The 20,093-nt window shown below is 45.7% G+C and overlaps 1 protein-coding gene across 5 annotated transcripts in view; it reads left to right on the top strand.

Moving 5' to 3' along the window:
• Positions 1–20,093, top strand: part of DOP1B (DOP1 leucine zipper like protein B) — a 104,535-nt gene that overhangs the window by 16,509 nt on the left and 67,933 nt on the right. For all 5 annotated transcript variants that reach the window (XR_015548711.1, XM_087418112.1, XM_087418110.1 and 2 more), the window contains exons 3-4: positions 14,515–14,696; positions 15,092–15,262. Coding sequence is in view for 4 of the 5 variants with exons in the window: in XM_087418112.1 (XP_087274238.1) it covers positions 14,515–14,696; positions 15,092–15,262 (353 nt within the window). In the remaining variant the exon portion in view is untranslated. The remainder of the gene's footprint in view (positions 1–14,514; positions 14,697–15,091; positions 15,263–20,093) is intronic.

The following is a 20,093-nucleotide window of genomic DNA, read 5'->3' as shown; positions in this document are numbered from 1 at the left end:
TTTTTGTCATTCTTCCTTTCAGATCCGCTGGAGGGATGGAGACAGTCTGGATTTGGACAGATGAATTATCCCTCCAGTAATCTAATGACAAAAGCTTGTCCAGCAGAATTGAGTTTATGGATAAGGGAAGGGGCTTGTGGTCTACTTAACGTGTTAGAAATTCTGCCAAGAAAGCTGTGAAACTAGAAACGTCATGTTAGGCTGGAGTAAGGAAGGTGCTGTGGACTGAATTGAGTCTCCTCCCTGAATTCCTGTGTTGAAGCCCTCACTCCCAGTGTGACTGTATCTGGAGCCTGGGTCTTTGGGAGGCAAGTAAGGTTAAATGAGGTCATAAGGGTGAGGCCCTAATCCGATAGGACTGTGGCCTTATAAGAAGAGGGAGAGAGAGAGTGCTCTCTCCTCCATGTGAGGACACAGCAAGAAGGCAGCTGTCTACCAGCCAGGAGAAGAACCAGATCAACTGCCACCTTTATCTTGAACTTCCAGCCTCCAGAACTGTAAGAAATAAATTTCTGTTGTTTAAGCCACCCAGTCTGTAGTATTTTGTTACGGCTGCCCAAACAGACTAATATAGAAGGAAATAAGTTAAACGTGGCTATTTTTTAAAAAGCACAACTGATTGAATGTGAACACCAATATTTAAGCTTGTATTTGAGCCAAATATAGTCATTCCCATTTATCTTTTTAAAATGGTCTTTTCCTTTTTTTTTTTTTTAGAGCTTTATTGACATACAATAAACTCCACACATATTTAAAGTGTATAATTTGATGAGTTTGGACATGTATATCCCGTGAAACCATCACCATGTGAAAATAATGGACGTGTATACATCACCCCCAGAAGTTTCCTTGTGCCTTTCTGGAATCCTTCTTCCCTCCATCCCCTCTCAGCCCTCATCCCCAGGCAACCTCTGATCTGCTGTCTATCACTAGAGTTTGCATTTTCTAAAATTTTATATAAACAGAATCATGCAATATGTAATCATTTCTTTTTTCTCTCATCTGGCTTCTTTCACTCAGCAAAACTATTTTGAGAGTCATCCACGTTGTGTGTATTGACAGTTCATGCCTTTTTACTGCTGAGTAGGATTCCATGGACATACACTCTTTGTTTATCCATTTCTCTGTTAATGGACATTTGCGTTGCTTCCAGTAGGTATATATTTGACTTTCTGAAGAACTGCCAAACCTTTTTCCAAAGTGGTTGCATCATTTTACCCCCTTCCAGCAGTGCACGAGAACTCCAGTTCTTCCGTATCCTCGCCAACACTTGGTGTGGACAGTCTTCTTATTTCAGCCCGTGGGAGTGTAGTAGTAGCTCCTGTGGCTCTTGAATTTCCCAGATGACTAATGATTCGAGAGTTAGGAGGTGATTACTGTAAATTTGTTTTAACCCTATGGAAATACAACACAAAGATAACTGTAAGAATCTTCACTGTTTTGTTATATGTAATAGCAAAAAAATTGGAAGTGACCACCCTCAGTAGGGAAGTGGTGGAGGAGTAAGTCATGATACAACAGTATGGTGATGTACGCAGTCACCCAAATGAAGTAGACTTGTAGTTGCTAACATGCAAAAATGGTCATGGTAAAATAAGGGGGCAAAAAAGTGCACGTTGAACAGTTCCTAGCTCTTTCAGTTGTGTGTCTGTAAGAGCCAAAGGGGGGGTGGTGTATAGAAGTGGACAAGATCTAGAAGCCCTTTATTGTTGGACTAGTTTACTTCCAGTTTTTCATAATTCTAAATGAAGCTCTAATGGACATCTTTCAGCACTTGGCTATTTTTGTCAAGGTGTGTTGCCAGAGGTGGAGTTGCTGTGTCATTGGTCATAGAGTTACACCTTTGGACACGTGAGTCTGTGTGTGGACTTTATTTTGTTCCACTGATCTGTCTGCAGTGGTGCCAGCACCACAGCCTTTAAACTGCTGTAGAATCATGTGCAGCATGACGACGTTTCTGTCAAGGACGGACTGCATAGATGACAGTGGTCCCATAAGATTAGTACCATGTAGGGCCAGCCCCCGTGGCCTAGTAGTTAAGTTCGGCACTTTCTGCTTCGGCGGCCCAGGTTCAGTTCCCGGGCATGGACCTACACCACTTGTCTGTCAGTGGCCATGCTGTGGTGGCGCTCATATATAAAAAGAGGAAGATTAGCAGCGGATGTTAGCCCAAGGCGAATCTTCTACCTCAAAAACAAGATGAGTACCACATAGCCTAGGTATGTAGTAGGCTATACCATCTAGATTTGTGTAAGTGCACTCGACCATGTTCGCACAATGGTGAAATCACTTAATGTCGCATTTCTCAGAATGTAGCTCCGTCCTTAAGGGATGCATGACTGTACTTTATAATGTCTTTATCTGGCAGGACCAGGTTCTCTACCCTAACCTAACCACCCTTCTCTTTCAGAATTTTTCTACCATTCCCAGGTTGTTTTCTTCCAGGCAAGCCTTAGAATCATTTGTAAAGTTAAAAAAAATCTTTTGGGGGTTGATTGGTATTAGGAATTATAGAATATTTTGGGAGTGGTAGTTCTCTTCATTGATTAAAAAGTATTCACTTATGTCCCTAAGAATTTAATTGTTCTTCTAACATAAGTTCTTCCTATTTCTAAAATATATTAGATATTTTATACATGTATTTATGCTATTTTTAGTGGGATTATTTTCCACTATATGTTTTAACTAATTGTTGGCGGGTAGGAAACTATCAACTTACAGAACTTGGAAACTGACCATCTTAATGAATTTCTGAGTTTTTTCAGCTGATTGTTTTGAGTTCTTCACGTAGACAGGCATACCATCAATCAATCCTGAATTTGTGTTTTTTCCTAATATTTTGCTACATTTTCTGAAACAGTGTTAAATAATGATGATACTATCGTGTATCGGTTACCGTAAAGTTAGCTGCTGTGACAAAGTCCAAAATTCCAGCGCCACCGATAAGATTGAAGTTTCTCGCTTGTGTATCAGTTCAGCGTGGTGTTCCAGATTGCAAAGCTCTTTTCTATGTGGTCCTTCCAGGGACTCTGCCGTCTTTAACACTGGCTTTCCAAGTTGCTCTGTTCGCTGCCATTCTGTTCCACAGGAACGGGGAAGAGCGTCACTCATATCTTCAAGGGAGAAGAATATCCGCTGGCCAAGCAGCCGTGGCTCAGCTGCAACCCTTACCACAAGAGAAGGGGGGCGTGCTACAGGTGGAGGGTTCCAGTCCCTGCCCCACACTGATTTTAACGGGAGCACCTCTAGTGTTTCACCATTCTCGCAACCTTGCAGGCTCCATCGTATTGCTTGTCTCATCGAGGATCAGTTTATTCCTTATTTCTGACCTTAATAACTTATCTTTATATAGCAAGAGATGTGTGTCATTCATTTCATCACACGATCAGTTTGTAAAGTGCTGAATTGCTTTTTTCTAAGCAACGTAGTTCTGCCTTACATTTTACTTGTGTGCTTTTGGTGGTTATTGTACTTAAGCCAGATTCTGCCAGTGCCTGAGACAGGCCTTGGAAGTAAACATGTTGGAAGGTACGCTGATTCGGATGTGGAGTGAAGGAACGCTGAGCTTGGCAGCGGAGCACCTGGGTTCATGTTCAGGCTCACCGCTTACTTCTGAGTTTGGGGCAGACGTGCTGGTTGCCCACCCAACAGCGGTTCACCCTCTTCTTTCCTGTCAGAAGATCCCCCTCCCGGTTATGTCTGGTGATCAGGTGGTGATGGGCTGCAGGGTGGTAGCCCCCATCTCCCAGCCCCAGTGGTAAATGTTGTTCTAGGACTTAATCCTAGTAATTCTATTTTCCTTGGCAGGGATTAATTTAGACAGGGGCACATGACCTTCTCTGACCCACGAGATGTGGCCAGCTGGCTTCTGGAAAGGATTTCCTCTCATACAGAGAGACAGGAAAGGAACGAACACTGATTTTTTGCTCCTCTCTGTAGTTGTGTAAGGCCAACTCTGAGGGCATGAAAGGAAAAGGCTAAGGATTAGTCAGCTCACTGTTGGGAGCAAATAAGCCCAGAAAAGCTTAGATCCTTTGGGGTGCCGTTGAGCCATTGCAATAACCAAACGCAGAAATATGCTCCTCTGGCCCAGGGTATCTCAGCCTCTGCGCAGTTGATATTCTGTGATGGAATGGGGGTGCTGTCCTGTGCATTGTAGGATGTTGATGAGCATCCTGGCCTCTGTCCACTAGATGCCGTCCTAAGTATGGAACCCCTCTTGTATTTCTGAGGAGGTCGTCGTCTTCTAGCACCAGCTTTATGCCAGCCACACCTTCTGCTTCTTGGTTCTCAGTGTCCCCAACCATCTTATAGTTGCTGGGTATTGGAGAGAGGAGCCAACATGGGGCTTGAATTGATCTGGAGAGAGCCAGGCTTTCATACCTTGCTTACTTTTCCTGTGTGCCTTGGCAGCCCCTTGCCTCCCAGCCACTGAGAGCTTGTTTGTAGTTAACTGTCACCTGCTTCTACGCAGATGGCTTGTCTCTGGGGACAAGGGAGCAGAAGACAAGCATAGAGGAGGACGACGGGTCGGATTCAGATCAGACTGAACAGGCGATGCAGCGCTGGGGAGGTGTGTTCTTCGTCTCCCAACCTGAGACGGCATTACGTTCTGTTGTGAATTACGTGGGTGCTGTTGCCGCATGTGCTGGTCACACACTCCCGTGCATTCCGGTGCCTGAGCCTCTTGCAGGCTGGGGGAACCTGAGCGCTCTGGGAGGACATGTCCTGAGTCCTGAACGGCCATTCTGAACCCATTCTACTCTAGTATTGAGGATGGGGAAGTGCCACTTGGGAGAGCTCTGGAGAAGGCTGCTCTGTGCGGTAGGGGTAACATTTAGCCTCAGTTGAGCGTGCCAGTTCTGTTCTCTTGGGTGCGAATTTTGAAGAATATTGAGTTCTACGAGTAGAACTTTTAGAACTGAAGGCTGTTTGGGATTTGTAATGAGATTCTATCCTCAAGATGTTCTTTCTTTTCTTCTGGCTCTGACTTGAGCAAGTTGATTTCCATATAATAGGCTTTTGGTTTGTTTGTTCAGTATATCATTTGTATGTGGATTAAAATTTGTTTAAACAAAAGCAGAAAAATAGCGTATGTCCCTACACTGCATCATTTAGTATCTTCATTGTATGATTACTTTTATTAGATCTTCTGATCTGTGATTATAAATTCTTAAGTATTTCAGTGTTCTTGGCATCGTGTGTTTCAGGGTTTAGAATATGTTCTGAAGGGCGTGTCTGCCCCACATGTTCATTTTCATGTCTATAGAAGTGGTTTAGTGTAGAACTCAGTTGCCTTGATCTCCCGCCATTTTCCATCATTTCTGACCCTACTGGCCCATGGCCCCCCAAAATAAAATGATACCTTTTAGTGAGCCCGTTACGTGCTTGTCACACGTTATTTTTCAAACCTATAACCCTCCAGAGTCAGTGCCATTCAACTCCTTTTACTGATGAAGACACTGAAGTTCAGACTTGCTTGAGGCTTCTCCACTCTGTGGACAGTATTTTAGCTCAGCCAACGCCACCTCGAAGGCCACAGGGGGTGGAGGGTGTATGGTTGTCAGGGAGCGATGAGGTGCACTGCAGTCAAAAAAGAAGAAAATGTAAGTCTGGAAACATGGAAAGCATCGCAGCTAGCCATGCAAAGTTTCTATGGGGGAAGACAGGGAAAATGGATGTTAGCGGTGAGAATGAGTGGCTTTTACAATCTAAATGTCATAATAAATTCAGAAGGGGAAAAACAAAGAGCAATATTTGAACACGTGTGCTGTCACTTGACTTCTCTGAGATAGCAATGAGTTTATTGTGTTGTGTTTTAAGAAACTTTCTCACCCAGCATGTAGATCCTGAGTCATCGTAACCAAGAGATTGGGATGGACCCTGGTACGTGTGTGCGCGTGCACGTGCATTCAACGTTAATCCTGGTACACTGGGGAAGTGGAAATGGAATGAAGACCTTGAATGTTTCAGCTCCTCTTTGAGTTTGACCCACGTGACCTGCCTTTGAGTAGGTGGCAGCACATTTCTGTGTGAGAAGACTGAGCGTCATGTGGTCGAGTGACTTGTGACAGGCTGGACGGCTGATGAAAGGTGGAGCCCCAGCTCAGACCCCGGTCCAGCTGACTCCAAGCCTGTGCTCTTCGTCCTCTCCCCCTGCCATTGCCTCTCTGGCCTCTTTCTCGTGAGTTAAACCAGCAAAGCGTTCCCTCCACAGCAGAGCCAACTCTGGTTCAACTGATACAACATGAGTTTCTGAAACCGCCAAGCTGAGACCCGGGGCTTCAGTGGGGTCAGTCTCCCCACAGATGTTTAGTTAGTACCAGACACAAGTTGGGGACCTGCCGTGCCCCCTCCAAGGCCTGGCCTGGGACACTCAGTGCGTTTACTTCCCAGCCAGTGCTTCGTAAAATCTCCTGTAGCATACACTCACCCTTTGGTTGTTCTATGCAAGCAGTGCAGTATTGGCTCAGAAGTGTCAGTTAACGTTAGCCACAGCAATAAGGCAAAGCTAATTTAAAAGAGATAAAATAGAGCCGGCCCCGTGGCTTAGCGGTTAAGTGCGTGCACTCCGCTGCTGGCGGCCCAGGTTCGGATTCCGGGCGCGCACCGACGCACTGCTTTTCCGGCCATGCTGAGGCCACGTCCCACATACAGCAAGTAGAAGGATGTGCAGCTATGACATATAACTATCTACTGGGGCTTTAGGGGGAAAATAAATAAATAAATAAAATCTAAAAGAGCTAAAATAATTTAAAGAAATTTTTAAAAGAAAAGAATGTATTCCAGTGGGTCTCTAACTGATGCGGAAGGTTGAGTTAAGCAGAGACCCTGCTAGTAGCTTTATTGCGAGCTGGGATGGTGGGATCTGGGTGTCGTAACATGGTGAGAGTTGACTCATCCGGGGCACTGCCCTGCAGGTTTGCTGTTAGGGTTCAGCAGGCCCGTCTGAGTGCAGTACAGCGATATTTCGGTCGGTGACCTTTTGAGAAGGAAGTGTCCTGTTTACAAGGGAGTTGTACCACTGTGAGTCCTCCAGTCAAAGGCTGACCTCATTGGTTACCTGTGGACTCCCCACCCCCTGCAGTGGCCCTGGGGGCCTGTTTCTCCATCTGTCTGTGGCCATCCCCCACCTTCCCAGGCCGGCACGGTGGCCAAGTCATTGCCACTTCAGGTAAAGCATGACGCTCGCCGCCATTGGTACTTGGCCTACTTTGAGGCAGGAAGTCCTGGCCAGTTTGTTATTACTCAGTGTCTGTTCTGTTTTCATTCGTCTGAAGGGCACTGTTGGTGTCCCTGGGCAAGTATTTAATGAGTGTTCAAGCCATGCCACCTGGCCTGTCTTACTCACCGTGCAACTTTGCTTTTATGGCATGAAGCGAGCATCCTTGTAAAGCTGACCGACTTCCAGAAGGAAGACATGCCGATATTTTACCATTTGCTTGATGAGACACAGGCTTTTAAATTGGTTTGCTTATGTTTCTTTATAGACGAGCATCTGGCACTCTGAATCAGCATTATCACTCTGTGCAGGAGCGGGCTTGGGCTATCTCTTTTCTAGGGACTTTCAAAGAAAACATTTAAAGTTTTATTTTACAGGCCAAAACATTTTTTTAATCAAATATAACTCTCCCTCCCCATATTGTTAAATTACCTTTCAAAAAGAAAATTTTAATTGTGATAAAATACACATAACATAAAATTTATCATCTTACCATTTTTAAGTGTATTAAATTACTTTTTGAGCCCATGGTCTACCCTTTTGGAATTTTTAATCAAGCTTCTTACATAGAACCATTCTAAATCATGCTGCGAGTCCTGAAGAACGTCAGACTGTCAGACTGTGTAATGTCGAAGTGAAACAAAGTGAAACACAGACATTGTCTTTGGTGGAGCAAAGGGAGACACTTCCTGGTCTCTATTAATGAAGCTTGGATGTGGTTCGAACCTTTTTTTTCAAACTTATGTTTTGTATTTTATTTTGTTTTAAGGTCAACCTGCTGTGCCTATGAATACAATGAGGTTAAAAATATGGTAATTGTATCTTAATTATAACTCAAGGAGTGCTTTTAAAATGGTATAGTGCCTGAGTGAAATAGACCAGGAAGTTTAATTTCCTGTTGAATCATAGCTTTTCCTTTCTGTTTAGCACTTTTCAAACTGATTTTGAAAACATGGCCATTTTTTCCTCTCAAATTCGTCTTTTTCCCTGAGATATTTGTTCTCTAGTTGAAGAAGAACATTTCTCATCTTTTTTTTTTTTTAAGTATACATTTGTATACATTTAGTATACATTGTTTTTATTCAGTGTTTAAACTATATATATTACGATTACTGGCCAGTCATTTTGGGCTTCTGGTTTCCTGAAAAACAAAACTCGAACAATGAAACTTCCCTGGAAATATTCGCTGAGCTTTTCTCGCTGGAGAAGGCTCTTGCCAAACAAAATGCCCTCATAGAGGCCAGAAAGGGAAAGGTGGAGTCAGGGTGGCAGTCCCTGATCTGTGCCAGGGTTCTAGTCCTGGCAGCTCTTGAACATCAGGGAGGGAGATAAAGAGGAAACCAGGAGTTTTCAGGTGCTGCAAGGTGAGACTTGGTGCAAGGTGGCTATTTTGCTAATTATAGGTTAAAAACTCACACTCCAGAGAGGCTGGACCGAACCCCTGGGTCCCTTCAGGATTTGTTAAAAGGAGTCCCACTGTCTGTGGTCAGGAAAGAGGTTCAGTCCAACGTGCAAACATTGCTCGAGAGTTCTCGCAGCTTAGCTGGCAAGAGCAGTTCCATGAAACACAGTATTCATTTCTTTTTTCTTTTTTGGTGGTGGTAAAATTGACACAACATAAAATTTACCATTTTAACTATTTTTAAGTGTACAGTTCAGTGGCATTCAGAGTATTCACATTGTTGTGCAACCATCACCACCATCTGTCTCTGGAACTTTTTCATCTTCTCAAACCGAAACTCTGTACCCATTAAGCAGTAACTCCCGATCCCCCTACCCCCACCCCTGGTAACCACCATTCTACTTTCTGTTTCTATGAATTTAGCTAGTCTAGGTACCTCGTATAAGTGGACTCATACAATATTTGTCCTTGTGTCTGGCTGATTTCCCTTAAAATAATGTCTTCAAGGTTCATCCGTGTTGTACATGTGTCAGAATTTCCTTCCTTTTTAAGGCAGAATAATATTCCGTTGTGTGTATGTACCACATTTTGTTTATCCATTCGTCTGTTGATGGGCACTTGGGATGTTTCCACCTCTTGGCTATTGTGAATAATGCTGCAATGAACATGGGTGTGCCAATAACTGTTTGAGTCCCTGCTTTCAATTCTTTTGGATATGTACCCGAAGTGGAGTTGCTGGATCATATGGTAATCTGGTAAACAAATCAAATGTTTACATTTTTGGGGAGCCGTCACACCGTTTGCATGGCGGCTGCACCGTTTTGCATTCCCACCAGCAGTGCACAGCACTCAGTTTTGAAACCTTCTAGACCAGGGCTGCCCTGAGTAGAACATTTTCTTTTTCAAAAGCAGCAGCAGGTGTGGGCATCAGACTGGATCCCACCTCTCAGAGAGGATGCAGCAGAACCCCTCCGATTTCCTATTGAGAAGTGTCTCTGGGAGCCTGCAAGTGGGCTGGCTGCGTTGGCCGAGCACTTTGCTTATGCCCAAGGGCCCCTGCGTTGACAGCTCACAGGGAGAGGAGCTTCTGAATCAAGCTGTCCGATTGAGGAAAGCCACCGTGGCCGAACCCCACACTGAGCTCTGAATCTTTAGCAGCTAGAGGGAGGGAATGAATCATTAGGTAACTCTCATTCTCTTTGAAGTTAGCCCAAAAAATGTGGAGATGTGCCCCTCATGGCCAGCGTTAGCCCTCAGTGAGACTAACAGAAAAGTCTCATAAAGGTAGAATTTGAGGGAGCCAGAGTGGAGACCTTCATGGTGGCCTTTACCACTGACCAGAGGCCCTGGTCCCGCCCCTGAGCTTCCACACAGAAGATAGGGGTGATGGTAAAGAGAGCACTGTGTCCTTAATGGCATCAAGAGTTGGGTTATGTTCCCCTTCCAGCACGTTTTTGAGATAACTGCTTAGTACTGCTCGCGCAGAAGGTGTTTTTAAGTAGGGTCCACAGCCCCGTGTCCTGTGTGTGTTAAGTCGCTCTGAGGGAGGAGGGGCTCTGTCCAGGGAATCCTTTGTTTCCAGGGAATCCTTTGTTTCCAAAAGTGCTTCAGATCCACTACTTGGAAAGCATTTTCACCTGGCGATTCTAATCTCCAGTCTTACAACTTGCAAAATATTTCTTGAGAAAATTTTCGTTAAATATCATTTAAGAAATAATACTTTCTCCTTTAATCTTAAGTATTAATTACTATTTATCTTTTCCTTTGTCTTCTTAAGGAAATTTCAGGTTCTCCGACTCTGCCCCTTATGAGAGCAGATTCCTCCTTGACCTCAGTGTCTCTTGGAATTCTCACCCGATTTTGGGTCTGCAGTTGATTCACCTCCAGATACACAACAGTTTGAGCTTTTCCCTTCTAATACCGTGTATTTCTCAATCTCTCTCGTTAGTACATCTAACTAGTATCCTTGTTTGCTTTTGTGACAATAAAGGGCATTATTAGTCAACTGGGTTTCGATCGATTCTTTTAAAAATGCAATGCGTTTTGTCTCCGTCTAGATCTTGTGATTAATTTTCAGTTTGTCGTTATAATAAGAGGTAACGTTTGTTGATTGCTTACTCTTTTCCGGGCACTGTGCTAAATTCTTTACATGTGGTGTCTCATTTGATGCTTGCAGCTTCGTGTGGCACCATCGTCCCCGTGAAACTGCAGTCAGAGAGGTCAAGGAATTTGCCCAACAAACACATGGCGGAACCAGAATTCCAGGCTCTGAGCCCCAAGCTCACGTGCTTAAACCAGGCATTCTCATAGCCTCAATCTTGTGTGTTTAGCCTCAGTTTTGAAGCACTTGTTAAGTGTCAGGCTCTGTGGGAAGTGTGTTAACACAATCACCATGACCTAGACACTATTTTAGCCCCATTGTCAGTGACAAAAAGGAAACAGAATGGTTCAAGGTCATCACTGCACCAAGGAGGAGGCTCACAAGTTCTGTCTGGCCAAATCCTGACTCTCGGTTTGATGAACTTGGTTCCTGATCTCTGGGTGGCTGTGCTCTGCACGTGAATCTGTGTGCTTTGATCTAACTTGCCAATGGGAGGGGTGAAAAGAATGGCGTTTCATTGTAGGTTTTTTTTTTTTTAATTTTTTTTTTTAAACTTTATTTATTTATTGTTTTTCCCCCAAAGCCCCAGTAGATAGCTGTATGTCATAGTTGCACATCCTTCTAGTTGCTGTATGTGGGACGCGGCCTCAGCATGGCCGGAGAAGCGGTGCGTTGGTGCACGGGATCCGAACCTGGGCCACCAGTAGCGGAGCGCGCGCACTTAACCGCTAAGCCACGGGGCCAGCCCTCATTGTAGTTTTGATTTGCCTTTTTCTTATCAAGAAGAGTGAGCATCTTCTCATTTTTCTAAGTACTATCTGTTTATATCCTTTGTTCTTGCTGCTTTTTCAAATCAGACAGCTTCCTTCATCACTGGGTACCTTTCCCTCAACAGGCACTGACTCCCTGTCTCAGACATGCCATGTTTGCATGGATTAACATGGGCAGCATACAACGAACAGTTCATTCCACGTGTACTGCTCACAGCCTCAGTTCTTGGTTGTTTCTTTTTCTATGTCTTTTTCAAATTAAATTAAATGGGGTAACAAATTTAAATGAGAAAGAAATAGCAACCAGCCCCATTTGTTTAAAATGAATAGTTATGGTTCATTGTAATCATGTTTAAATGAGAAGAGGTGTATCAGTCTGTATAGGGAAGGTTATGCCATGGTAACAAAAAATCCCTAGTCTCAGTGATTTTTACAACATGGTTGAGTTCCGCCTCCCTGGGCCAGCACGTGGTGTTTGCTCTCTGTAATTTCTCAGGGAGCCCGGCTGGGAGGGGCTTCAGCTCAACCCACGTTTGCATGATCTTAGAGGCAGGAGAAGAAAACCTCATGAGCTTTGAGTTGGCTTCTAAAGCCTGCGCCAGAAGTGACACATATCATTCCACTTATCTCACTGGCCAGAGTGAGTCACATTGCCACGCCTGGGTTCAGAAGGGCAGAGGAGGGATCCTGCTATGCGCCCAAGCCCAAGGGAACCAAAGGCTTGTGAGTCCCAGATGACCACCACAGGAGGCGCGTCACGTCTTTTGCTCCTCAAATAGCCGACATCCTTAGAATACACTGAGCAAACATGAGAGTTGGTAGTGACTTAAAAAGCAAAAGCTCTGTCCTGACAAAAATAGCAGGTGAAGACAGAGTTTAACTCTCCTACTCTTAAATCATGGTGACCCCACTATCGATAGGAGTTACAGACGTTGTTTGCTAAAAGCTGTGTCTTCAGGACTGGCTGGGAGTTGATGCGTGCTGAAGCTGGGTGATGGTGACGCTGCTGTTCTACCTGCTTTTCTGGGTGTTTGAAAATGTCCATGATGACATGTTCCATTTGCCTTGCGTTTCTCACATTCGCTTCCTCTCTGCCGCAGCCGTCGCAGTTTGTTCTGATCCTCCGCTCCAGCGTGTGTTCTGGGTCAGCTCCTCAATTTCTTTTTGGGTATAAGCACATTTGAAAAAATTATTTTGTTGGCTCTCCCTTTGTTTTAAGATATCAGACTCTTCATACATAATGTTTTAGAATTTTTTTTTTTTCCCCCCACAGCCCCAGTAGATAGTTGTATGTCATAGCTGCACATCCTTCTAGTTGCTGTATGTGGGACGGGGCCTCAGCATGGCCGGAGAAGCGGTGCGTCGGTGCGTCCCCGGGATCCGAACCCGGGCCGCCAGCAGCGGAGCACGTGTGCTTAACCGCTAAGCCACGGGGCCAGCCCTAGAATATTTCTTAATGACTCTGGTTATAGCTGGTTTTTTTTAAGATGTAGTTTTATTGAATTTGAGAGTTCAATTAGACCACAGGCTTCTGATAAAAAGTATTATTTTCCTTCTTTTCCCTTTACCTCCTACCTAACCTCAGTGTATGTTTGAGAAGTGGGATCATTTTCTTTGTTTATAAAAAGAAGGCTGTCATGGCCCTAAGACCAGGTGGTCCTGGGGCCAGCGGTTCTGACACGTGGGTCTATACAGTCGTCACCGCACACGTCCTGACCTTCTTCGAGGCTGCCTGCTGTGCTATGGGCACGGTGCAGAGTGGGGAGGACACCAGAGAGGGAGAAGGTAGACCCTGACCTCAAGCTGCTCACCTAGGACAGCATTGTAGGCCGGTGACAGATGCGCACATGGAACCTGTGGAGGAGTGACAGTGTGCGTGGGGGGAGAACCATTCTGCCTCATGGGGGGCGCTGAGCTAAGTCTCATGTGAGGAAGATGAGCAAGGCGGGCAGGAAGGACGTCCAGGCGGGGTCAGGAGCCGCAGATGGATCTGTGTTACAGAGATTGAAGCTGAAGGGTGGGAGAGGGGGCGGGCGAAGCAGGCAGGAGTCATGCTATGGAGGCCTTTGAGTGGCTTTTTAAGAAGTGTGGACTTTACCCTGTAGGCTTTCAGTAAATATTTGTGTGCGTTAAGGGGGTTGTTCACCATAATGACAGGCACTTTGTATTATAAGATTGATTCATTAGGACCTACTCAGCCACAGAGCTGTGCCCGTGGTCATTTGATGCCGTGGAGAACAGCGCTGATCCACTCACACTCCTGGCCATGTCTCTCAGGTGCAGCAAATACCCAGGGATGCTTTAGCACAGATACGGCCTGTGCCCTCATCGAGGAAGCCTAGCTCAGGAGAACTGTCGCTCCCTCCCAACAGGGTTGTGTGTTTCTCCTGTGGAACATGGGTCCCTCCCAGCAGGATCACCAACTGGTGAAGAAGCCAGGAGTCGTGGCCTAGAAGTGTGCCCCCCCATCTCCTCTGGGTGGCCCCCCATTCAGAGCTACCTGACTGTGAAACCACGCTGGGAGAATGATGGGATAATTCAGATCTCTTCCTCTCCCTGGGCAAAAATCCAGGGGCTTCCACGGCGCACAGACAAGAGTCTTCATAGTGACAGGAAGTTGCCTCCCCTGATACGGTCTGTGTTGTACTTGGTCTCATGTGTAAACTAGAGGCCTCCCGAGACAGAAGCACACAACCCTCACCTGTACACAGTTGTGGCAGAGAAGCTGGCCTGATGGTGACAAAGTCACTTTGAAGGGAGGCAGAATTTCCCTTGCACTTGACAGTGGAGCCTGCCTCATCTCTAGCAGTGCTGGGGACTTCTCCGGCACCCGTGTCCATGGAGCCTGGCTCGTGGTCCCCTGGGCCCTCCAGTGCAGTCCCTCTGTCCTCCTGTCCTGTTACATCTCATCTGTTACAGCCACACTGGGGCCTGCTCCTGTCTTCCTGGCCTCAGCAGATTTGCTCTCCATTGTAAATGTCACCACCTTCTTCCTCCTGTGTTTTTCCTCTTGTTCCAGGCTCTTCAGAGTAACCTGAAGTATTCCTTGTTGCCAAGACGGCTCGTTATCAGCAAGAGATTAGCCCAGTGCCTGCATCCTGCTTTGCCCAGTGGCGTGCACCTAAAAGCCCTTGAAACCTATGAGATTATCTTCAAGATTGTGGGGACCAAATGGCTGGCCAAGGATTTGTTCCTGTACAGGTACGGCAGCCTCCCCACAGTGTTACTTTTCTTTCACCCAAGCGATCCATATTTCAGTTCACAAGATTAGAAAATGACGAACAAGCAAAATATCGAGCAGTGTGCAGCCGTCCGCCATAAAGCCATCACCAGGAGATAACCAGGGCTCACCCTCTGGGTGCATCCTCCCAGACTCTTCTTCAAGTACATTTTAAGTAGGAGTGTAATGTACATACTGCCCACTTGCCTGCTCTTTGCTAATAGCATGTCGTGACCATCTTTTGACAAGCACGCATCTACACCACCAGTTTAAATGGCTGGCTGGTGGCTGTTGAAACCTCCTTCAGCTGACCGATTGTTTGGAACTTCTGATGAGGTGTGTCTTTTTCACCCGCTCCCTTTTTTGTTTCCCAAAGCTGTGGGTTGTTTCCTCTTCTGGCGAATGCAGCCATGTCGGTGAGGCCCGTGCTGCTTGGCCTGTATGAGAAGTACTTTCTCCCGCTGCAGAAGCTGCTCCTGCCCAGTCTCCAGGCCTTCATAGTGGGCCTGCTGCCCGGCCTCGAGGAGGGCTCGGAGATCTACGACAGGTGGGTGCTGACGGCTGTGCCCCATCCAGGCGGGCGGCCGAGCGGCTTGTGTTTTATTTCACTGCTTTATAAGAAACAGGGTAAGAAGTGCAGAGACACACGAAAAGGGAAAGGTGCAGAAGTGGGCTTGATGTTTTACATTTCTGTGGGGGTCTTTGCTTGACAGAATACTGTTCTCCTGGGAATTACCTCCATTCACAGGGAGAGTCAGAAGGAGAGAAAGTTCCCCAGAGTCACACAGTCAGTGGGTGGCAGAAATGGGATTCTGCCCCACGTATGTCAGATTCTGTAGTCCTTCTCTGTTCTGTTATGCTAGGCTGCTTCTAAGTAAAAAAGCGAAATGAGGTTTCATTGATGGGGCTTGAGAGGTGATGCTAAGCAGAATAGCCTGACAAATTTCAGCAGCACCTTGGAGAAATTATTAAAGCTCCCATGCGTACAAGTTCACGCAGGTTGTTTTGGTCACTGTTTAGGAACAGGAGGAGGCGTATATCCATTCAAACTGTTGAGTATACAGTGTCCTGTTTTTCTGGAGACTTATAGTGTAAGAACTCATTTCCAGTGTGTTAATCGTTCTGAACGGTGCTGCAGTGATTACCTCTGTTAATAGGACCCATTTTCAGAGCCCAAGTGCAGCCTGACTGGGAGGTTTAGAAACCTTCGTGCTTGCAAAAGTTTCCGTTTGATTACACAACACACTGTTCAGATTTTCCCCACGCTGGAGGCCCCGGCTGCACCGCCTCTGCTGTTGTGTTGGCTATGACTGGAGGGTGCAGGGTGTGGGGTGGAATCAAGGAATCAATCCAAGGTCGACTTGGAGCACTCCCCTGAACTCAAGGAAACCAAATAATCAGAATGGTTCAAGGGATTGTAGCTAGTGACCAAAGCTGCACTTCATGAACATCTATACTGGGATCTGACAAAACTAACCAAAAATCTGCACTTCAGCCATTGCAAGCTTTCACATAGACCCCATGGTGGCTTTCCATTTCCCCGGGGGAGCATCCGCCTTTGCAGTGGATTGAGCCACCAGGATCCACTTGCTTAGGAGTCAGAGTCTGTCTCGTTGCCATTTTAAGCCTGGTACCATGCCCTGTGGCTGCCACTTGGTGGCTCAGTAGGTTTGGGGGTTAATGAAAGGTTAAGGTCACATAGGGGTCATCAAGAGGACCTTTACCAGACTCCATCTCTTGACTCCTAGTCCCAGGCTCTTTCTAGAAGTTCTAGTCCATTCATGTTCTCCTAACAGGTGTGTGTGTTTGCATATACGTGTACATGTATGTATTTGTGTATAAATGTTTTTCTATCATCTGACAGATGAACACGTCAGTTCCCAAAGTACGTTGCACTTTTTTAAATCTGTAAGAGTGAATCACACTAGAAGCACGTAAATAGTTGTGGCATTTTTGTGTGTTCTCTTAGTTGATAGATGAGAGTTCATTTGAACAGTTGCTAAAGTTGCTTAACATGGGTGTTTTTTCCTAACATTGTGATTTCTTGACATTGAACCAAGAGCTGAGTAAAGCTGCATGAATCACTGAGAAGATGTAGCTGTGGCAGAAAACCAAGTCCAGTGTCTGTAGCACCCAGAGTCATTAGTTATCAGCTTTCCAAGGTAGATGCGGGTCGAAGGTTACAGTATATACTAATCTCTGAGCGCGTGTGTATGCGTACAGTAATTGAGGTGACTACACAAGATTTTTTTGTTGCTGTATCCGTGTTTGTTTGAGTGAGTTTGGCAACTATTTCTTCCCCAAAGTGCTCAGGAATTGAGTCATACACGCCCTGTAAATCCTGTGCAGAGGGGGGAAAGGGAGGGTGCGGTGGGGTCCTGTTGTCCATTTTAGTAGGAATGCTGAGGGGTGAGTTTGGTTGGGCTCATGAAGGTGGGGTGACTCACAAGTTTCGTGTAGGCGGAGGCAGTTCCTGGTTTGTGCTTTTTAGTGAACCATAAGGAATGGAAATTTTGGCGAGTGTTAGGACCTATTATTCACCCTGGTTTTCTAACCCGTTGATGCCTGCAGATTACTGCTGGCCAGAATTCCTTTTTCAAAGTGCCCATGAAATGGATACATAGCTGTGTTGTACTCAGAAAACGAGATTAGAGGGAAGAAGATAACTAACTTCTCTTCTAAGGAGATGGAGGAAACAAGAATGCTTTCACTGGTTTGTAAGCCGGCAAAAAGCGGCTCACCAGAGATAGTGCTTTAAATCAGTGGTTCTCAACTTTGGGTGGTTTTTGTCCCCCAGGGGACATTTGGCAGTATCTGGAGACATTTTTGGATGTCACGACTGGGGTTGGGAGGGTGCTGCTGGCATCCAGTGGGTGGAGGCCTGGGGTGCTCTCAACATCCCCCAGCGCACACGATCCCCCAAGCAAAGCCTGATCCAGCCCCGAGTGTCAGGAGCGTCACAGCTGAGAAACTCTGATTTAAATAGTAGTGGAAAAATATTTATGAACATTTCTTGTTGGTTGATTCCAGGCACGATGATGAGCTCTGCTGGTTCTAGAATGTTTTATCCCTTCTGGGGCATATATCTGACCTCTGATGGTGCAGGGCGCTGTTGTCACTGCTCTGCTTGTTCAAACGACCACACCCCAAGCTGTTCGGTCTTGTGACAGCTTGGCTTTCCATGACTGTCCATTCGGCAAAGTTGTGAAATGCTTGGGGATTATGGCAAATGGCCCCATGTCACTCGCTTGCTCCCAGTTAAGTAGAGTGACCGTGTCGTTTGAATGAGCTTGTGTTTGCAGGAGGCACAAGAGAGCAGCAGCTGGGGTGAACAAGGAAGGATGGAAAGAGTAGGGATTTGAGTTTTGGGGTTTTTTTTCTTGGTTGTTGGGTGGTTTTGAATAGAAAAGATTAACGTTTTGGGCTCTAAACTACAGACTAATTTTGGAATTTCACAACTGAGATGATATGAGTAATTCTTATTTACATCGCTTTTTTTTTTTTTAAGTATGTCTCCATTTATTTATTTATTTATTTATTTATTTATTTATTTATTTATTTTTCCCCAAAGCCCCAGTAGATAGTTGTATGTTATAGCTGCACATCCTTCTAGTTGCTGTACGTGGAACCTGGCCTCAGCATGGCCAGAGAAGTGGTGCATCGGTGCGCGCCCGGGATCCGAACCCGGGCCGCCAGCAGCGGAGCGCACGCACTTAACCGCTAAGCCACGGGGCCGGCCCTACATCGCTTTTAACCTCAGTTATCTTGCTCTTTACTTTGCTCCCCATAGCAAAGTCCTGTCATAATTGCTGTTTTCTGAACTGCAGCATAATTTAAAATTTTAATATCTGTTTATTTTTTTAAGAATAAAATAAGACTGAAAGCTGCATTTCTTTAATAAAGGAAACTAGCCAGTGTACTCTGAATATTGAAGAAGGGACAGTGTATGTGGCATTTCCCCAGCTTTGACAGTGGAACGGGAAGAGCTCAAGTGGCCAGTGTTCCGTGGAACACACTTTGGGAATATGCCATTCTAGGGGGATGTGAGATCAGTGCGTGCATTGTTTGCGATGGGTTTTATCTAAGTGTTGGTCTTCTTGTGAGAGGGATCCTGGAGAGAGAGAGGAGTGTTCTGGGGCTTCCTAAATTAATCTGTTGCTGTAGGAATCTCTTCCTAGCCCAGGACCATCCTGTCTGCCAGGGAACACAGTGACCCACCTGCCCGACTTGCTGTAACTGCAGCCACTGAGTGGTACTTCTGCCCCACGTTAGGGCCTTCGCTGCGTTGTTTTCAGAGCTGGGCAAAGATAAGCTCTCTTTGTTTGCTCAGCGTTGATAGAAGACAGACTGATACCTTTAGCCACTGAACCATTCTGTATACTTTTCCTAAACATTTGGCAGTTACTGATGCCTCTTCATTTTTGTTTTTTCTGAAAAGATGATACTGTGCATCCTTTGCTACAAATATTTCATGAAACAAAAAGATTCATACTCGTTTTAAGGAGAACAAAATTCATTTTTAAATGTAAAAAGATAGATATTTTTTGTATGAAATGTTTTTGTATATGCTGAATTGATTATTTCATTACTATAGTAAAAGGGAAAGGGCGGCATTCATCTGACAGTTTTTTCGAGTGCCAGCTGTGTGTCAGGCACTCATCGGGGGCTGGGGACACATCAGGAAACAGAGCAGACCTAGTAGTAATGGTGCGCGTTGTGGCCTGAGCCCTGGCTTTGTTCTCTATTCCAGTGCTGAGTTTTGACACGAGACTCTCAGGTCATTCTCACAGCACCTCCGTCTCTTTTCCCTGTCTCATAGCTGAGAGCTGACATGCACAGGGGTTAAACTTGTCCTGGAGACCACAGCTGGGAAGCAGACAAAGGATTTAGACACCAGAGGGCTGCCTCCAGAAACCTGGGTAGACCACTGCACTGCACTGGGCTAGTCCTTCTGTCATTTTTTTCTGTCTTCTTAGCAAATAGGAAGTACGAGAGGAATGGAATTCTTTCAAATTTTAGGTTAGATCACTCATTAAGTGAAATTCCTTCGTGGGCATTTGCCTCTGCTGTTTTCCAGCCCGCAAGCTTCATTTTCACCTTTGACAGGGAGGGTGCCCTGGTCAGCTGCAGGTACGCCACCGAGCAGAGAAGGGCCTGGCCCGGGTCAGTGTCAGTGCAAAAACAAGCCTGGACCCGCTGATCATGCTGCTCCTCTTACAGGACACATGTGAAGTTGCTGACATTGTGACACAGGAGGCCTAGATAAAGATGAGAGAGAAATAAATGTTGGACATCAGCAGGAGAACTTCCCAGAATGGGAGTCAGCACGTGGGGGTGCTATGGGCAGTGACAGAAAACACCGTTCCAAGCTGTATGGA

Source organism: Ceratotherium simum, chromosome 27 (genome assembly GCF_057802395.1).
Source record: "Ceratotherium simum simum isolate JZ-2026a chromosome 27, ASM5780239v1, whole genome shotgun sequence".
In the NCBI taxonomy this organism is placed as follows: Eukaryota; Metazoa; Chordata; class Mammalia; order Perissodactyla; family Rhinocerotidae; genus Ceratotherium; species Ceratotherium simum.
The sequence above is the reverse complement of the archived record's forward strand: the minus strand, read 5'-3'. Positions and strand labels throughout refer to the sequence as shown.